The sequence below is a fragment of the Tasmannia lanceolata genome, unplaced genomic scaffold (assembly GCF_043159265.1).
Source record: "Tasmannia lanceolata isolate RefF3 unplaced genomic scaffold, GAP_Taslan_0.1 ptg000015l, whole genome shotgun sequence".
Lineage (NCBI taxonomy): Eukaryota > Viridiplantae > Streptophyta > Magnoliopsida > Canellales > Winteraceae > Tasmannia > Tasmannia lanceolata.
Window position 1 is genome coordinate 5903817 of NW_027518692.1, and position 5450 is coordinate 5909266.

The 5450-nt window shown below is 35.6% G+C and overlaps 1 protein-coding gene across 1 annotated transcript; it reads right to left on the reverse strand.

Moving 5' to 3' along the window:
* Nucleotides 1-357: 357 nt before the first annotated feature.
* LOC143891666 (uncharacterized) lies at nt 358-978 on the reverse strand. The gene has a single exon (XM_077396209.1). It carries the CDS (start codon nt 976-978, stop codon nt 358-360), a length of 621 nt encoding a protein of 206 aa, XP_077252324.1.
* Between the last annotated feature and the right edge of the window lie 4472 nt (nt 979-5450).

The following is a 5450-nucleotide window of genomic DNA, read 5'->3' on the forward strand; positions in this document are numbered from 1 at the left end:
GAGGTGGGGTCTGGTTGGATCTTGCTCAATAGAAGCTTGAATCTTTAGCAAAGACTTTCTGATGATTGGCACTTGAATGTCAATTCTACCAAAAACCTCTCTGTTCCAATCTTTTATTTGATTCTTGACCATTTTCAGTTTTTGGACAAAGGAGAACATGGGGTTGCCTTTCACCTTATGATTCCAGGCTCTTTCAACAATAGGGTAAAGAGATTTGTCTTCCAGCCACATATCCATGAACTTGAAGGGTTTTGGACCAAGAGATTGATGGTTATAGCAGGACACAATGAATGGGTTCTGGTCAGAAATTCCAGGAGGAATGAATTCAGTAAAGGAATTCGGGTAGGAGTGCAACCATTATTCGTTAACAAGAGATCTATCAAGCTTAGCCATTTTCAGATTCCCCAGCTTTCCTTTGTTATTCCAAGTAAGATTCAGACCCACAGAACGAAGATCAGAAAGAGCACAGGTGGTGAGGCAGGAGTTAAACTCCTCCATCTGAGCTATATTAGGAGGGTAGCCATATCTTTCTTCCTGGCTACGGACAGCATTAAAGTCTCCTAGCACAATCCAAGGAGCCTGATTAAAAGACGCAATATTTTCCAACTTGGACCACAGTTCTCTCCTAGAAATATAATAATTGTGGGCATAGGCTGCTGTCATTCTAAAGGACATACCAGTCTGGATGACTTCCACCTCACAGTGGATATGTTGGCTAGATTCCTCAACAATCTTCACGTTGATCATAGCACTGTCCCAGAGGATCCAAATTCTCCCTTTAAGAACACACGAATAGTTGCCATGAGCATCCCAACCATCACAACAATCCTTAACATAGTCCTTCATCTTATTGCACGAAGCCTTGGTTTCCAGCAAACAGCAAATTGAGGTATTGGAGCTTTTTAAAAAACTCTTGATTTCTCTACGTTTTGAGTGGGTGCAAAGACCCCGAGTGTTCCAAACAGAGATTAACTTCATTGGGAGTCCAGAGCAGAAGGATTCTCGGCTCCACGGGCAGCAGAAAGAGAGGGAGAAAGACAATTCAGATGAGGGCTGACAGCTCCTGGGTCAAACAGAGATGACTTGGTGGGGAGAGAAGGAGGCAGGACAGAGGATACAGGCAATCTCATCTGAGTTTGAGGAGGGTCATTTATCTCCTGATTAGAGATTAGAGGGACAATGATAGAGGTGTCAAGATTGGGATCAGATGGGGAGTCGGAAATGGATTCTGCACAGACAATTGGGATGCTCGAAACTGGCCTGGCCTCATCTGGGATTTCTGAGTCTAAGGAATCTAAAATACTGAATCCATTATGAATGCTTATTTGAGGCTGAGGGTGGGGAGCAGGGGTTTCAGGGAGGTTTTTGAAATTGGGAGGAACAGGTAGGGAATTCTTTACAGATTTAGGAGCTTTCTTTATCCATTCCTGCTTAGACATAGGAATAGGCAGAGGGATGAGGGGGCAGCGATCAGCAGAGTGGCTGAAATCTCTGCAGGTAATGCAAGCTTTTCGTTTCCAATCATATTCAACAGCTTGGAAAAAAGTACCTGAGGGGGTTTCAATTTCAATGGAGTCGAGAAGTTCGTCTTCAGGAGTGACTTCAACACACACTCTGGCAAAGTTCAGATGTGTGCCTGCAGCAGTAATGGAGTCCATGAATAGGGGATGGCCAATAGTGCTAGTTAACTTACCCAGCCCACTGGGTGTCCAGAACTTGAGATGAAGTTCAGGGAATCTAATCCAAATAGGGATGGAAGAAAGCTTTCTTTTCTCCAATGAACTCTCTGGGGACCATTTTTGCAGAATAAGAGGTCTCCCACCGTAGGTGGCAATATGTGCCTCCAGCACTTTAATAAAATCATCTTCTAAGGAGAATTTGAATAGGATGAAATTTTTGGGAAGGGAGGAGATTAGAAACTCTCCTTTTAGCTGCCATTTACGTTGGAGATGCTGTTTAAGAGTGGAGAAGAAAGGTCTACTGCCAAGAAAGAATCCCAGGAGACAATGTTTCCATTTGTCCTTCGCCTCAACATAATCATCTTTAGGGTTTCTTACGTCTAAAAGATGGATGTCTTATAAAGTTTCTAAAATAAGAAACTTTCTATAGTTTCAATCTCCATCCTCCGTTAACTAAATCTAAGATTCAATATCATCTCATTCTCATCTTAAAACTTGGCTAAAAGCTCCTTGACACCATCTCTAGGTTTTCATATGTCTAAAAGATTAATGTTTTGTAAAGTTTCCAAAATAAGAAACTATCTATTTCTTCAATCTCAATCTTTCATCAACTAAATGTAAGATAAAATTTCATCTCATCCTCATCCCAAAACTTGGCTAAATGCTCCTTGACACTATCTCTACGGTTCCATATATCAAAAAGATGGATGTCTTATAAAGTTTATAAATTAAGAAACTTTCTACTTTTTAAATCTCCATCATGCGTCAACTAAATCTAAGATTTAATATCATCTCATCCTCATCTCAAAACTTGGCTAAAAGCTTCTTGACAACATCTTTAGGATTTTCTATGTCTAAAAGATGTATGTTTTATATTGTTCCCAAAATCAGAAACTTTCTATTTTTTCAATTCTCATCCACATTCTAAAACTTGGCTAAAAGCTCCTTCACAACATCAATAGGGTTTCATATGTCTAAAAGATGGATGTTTTATAAAGTTTCTAAAATCAGAAAGTTTCTATTTTTTCATTCTCCATCCTTCATCATCTAAATTTAAGATTCATTACCATCGGATCTGAATCTCAAAACTTGGCTAAAAGCTCCTTGATACACTCTCTAGGGTTTCATATGTCTAAAAGATAGATGTTTTATAAAGTTTCTAAAATAAGAAACTTTTTATTTTTTCACCATCCTTCAACAACTAAATCTAAGATTCAATACCATCCCTAACTCCTCCCAAAACTTGGCTCATAGCTCCTTCACACCATTTCTAGGGTTTACTAAGTGTAAAAGATGAACGTTTTGTAAAGTTTTTAAAATAAGAAAGATTATAGTTCTTCAATCTCCATCATTCATCAACTAAATCTAAGATTTAATTTCATCTCATCCCCATCCCAAAACTTGGCAAAAATCTCCTAGACACTATCTCTAGGGTTTTCTATGTCTAAACGGTGTGTCTCATAAAGTTTCTAAATTAAGAAACTTTTTATTTTCTCAATCTCCATCATGCGTCAACTAAATCTAAGATTCAATATCATCTCATGCTCATATCAAAACTTGGTTAAAAGCTCCTTGACAGCATCTCTAGGGTTTTCTATGTTTAAAAGATGAATATTTTATAAAGTTTCTAAAATAAGAAGCTTTCTAATTCTTCAATCTCCATCCTTCATCAACTAAAATCTAAGATTAAATTTCATCTCATCCTTAGCCCAAAATTGCCCAAAAGCTCTTTGACACTATCTCTAAGGTATCCTATGTCTAAAAGATGGATGTCTTAAAAAGTTTATAAATTAAGAAACTTTCAATTATTTCATTCTCCATCATGCGTCAACTAAATCTAAGTTTCAAATTCATCTCATCCTCATCTCATCCTCATCTCAAAACTTGGGTAAAAGCTCCTTAACAGCATCAGTAGGGTTTTCTATGTCTAATAGATGTATGTTTTATAAAGTTTTTAAAATCAGAAACTTTCTATTTTTTCAATTCTCATCATCAACCTAAAACATAGCTAAAAGCTCATTGACACCATCTACAGGGTTTCCTATGTCTAAAAGTTGAATGTTGTATAAAGTTTCTAAAATCAGAAACTTTCTGTTTTTTCTTTCTCCATCCTTCATCTACTAAATTTAAGATTCATTATCATCGCATCCTCATCTCAAAACATGCCTAAAAGGTCCTTCACACAATCTTTAGAGTTTCATATGTCTAAAAGATAGATGTTTTACAAAGTTCTTAAAATAAGAAACTTTTTCTTTTCTCCCCATCCTTCATCAACTAAATCAAAGATTCAATACCATCGCTAACTCATCCCAAAACATAGCTCAGAGCTCCTTGACACCATTTCTACGGTTTACCAAGTGTAAAAGATTGATGTTTTACAAAGTTTTTAAAATAATAAACTTTCTATTTTCAATCTCCATCATTCAACAAGTAAATCTAAGATTCATTATTCTCTCATTCTCATCCCAAAACTTGGCTAAAAGCTCATTGGCATCATCTCTAGGGTTTCCTATATCTAAAAGATTGATGTTTTATAGAGTTTCTAAAATCAGAAACCTTCTGTCTTTTCAATCCCATCCTTCATCCACTAAATATAAGATTCAATACCATATCATTCTCATCCCAAAACATGGCTAAAAGCCCGTTGACATCATCTCTATGGTTTCAATACCATACAAGATGGTTGTTTTATAAAGTTTCTAAAATAAGAAACTTTCTATTTTGTCAATCTCCATCTTTCATCAACTAAATCTCAGATTCAATATCATCTCATCCTCATCCCAAAACTTAGCTAAAAGAACATTGACACCATTTCTAGGGTCTCCTATGTCTAAAAGATGGATGTTTCATAAAGTTTCTTAAAAAAGGAACTTTCTATTTTTCATCCTCCATCCTTCATCAATAAAATCTAAGATTCAACACCATCTCATCATCAACCCAAAAGTTGGTTAAAAGCTCATTGACACCATCTCATAGGGTTTCATGTGTCTAAAAGATAGATTTTTTATAAAGTTTCTAAAATAGGAAACATTTTAATTTTTTGCCATCTTTCATCAACTAAATTTAAGATTCAATACCATCGCTAAGTCATCCCAAAACTTGGCTCAAAGCTCCTTGACACCATCTCTAGGATTTCCTATGTCTAAATAAGAAACTTTCTATTTTTTCAATCTCTATTTTTCATCAACTAAATCTAAGATTCAAAATCATTTTATCTTCATCTCAAAACATAGCTGAAAGCACTTTGACACCATCTTTAAGCTCTCATATGTCTAAAAGATGGATGTTTTATAAAGTTTCTAAAATAAGAAATTTTCTTTTTTTTTCAATCTCTATCTTTTATCAACAAAATCTAAGATTCATTACCCTCTCATTCTCATCTCAAAACTTGGCTAAAAGCTCGTTGACATCATCTGTAGAGTTTCAATACTATATAAGATCAATCAAAAAGCTCCTTGACAACATCTCTAGGGTTTACCAAGTCTAAAAGATTGATGTTTTATAGAGTTTCTAAAATACGAAACTTTCTATTTTTTCAATCTCCATTCTTCATCAACTAAATCTAAGATTCAATACCCTCTCATTCTCAAGTCAAAACTTAGCTAAAAGCACCTTGACAACATCTTTAGGGTTTCCAATGTCTAAAAGATGGATGTTTTATAAAGTTTTATTTTTTCAATCTCCATCATTCATGAACTAAATCTAAGATTCAATTTCATCTCATCCTCATCCCAAAACTTGGCTAAAAGCTTCTTTACACCATCTCTAGGG

Bases quoted from the DNA above. Each gene is read 5' to 3' on its own strand.
- LOC143891666 (XM_077396209.1), bottom strand. From the start codon at position 978: ATGAAGTTAATCTCTGTTTGGAACACTCGGGGTCTTTGCACCCACTCA.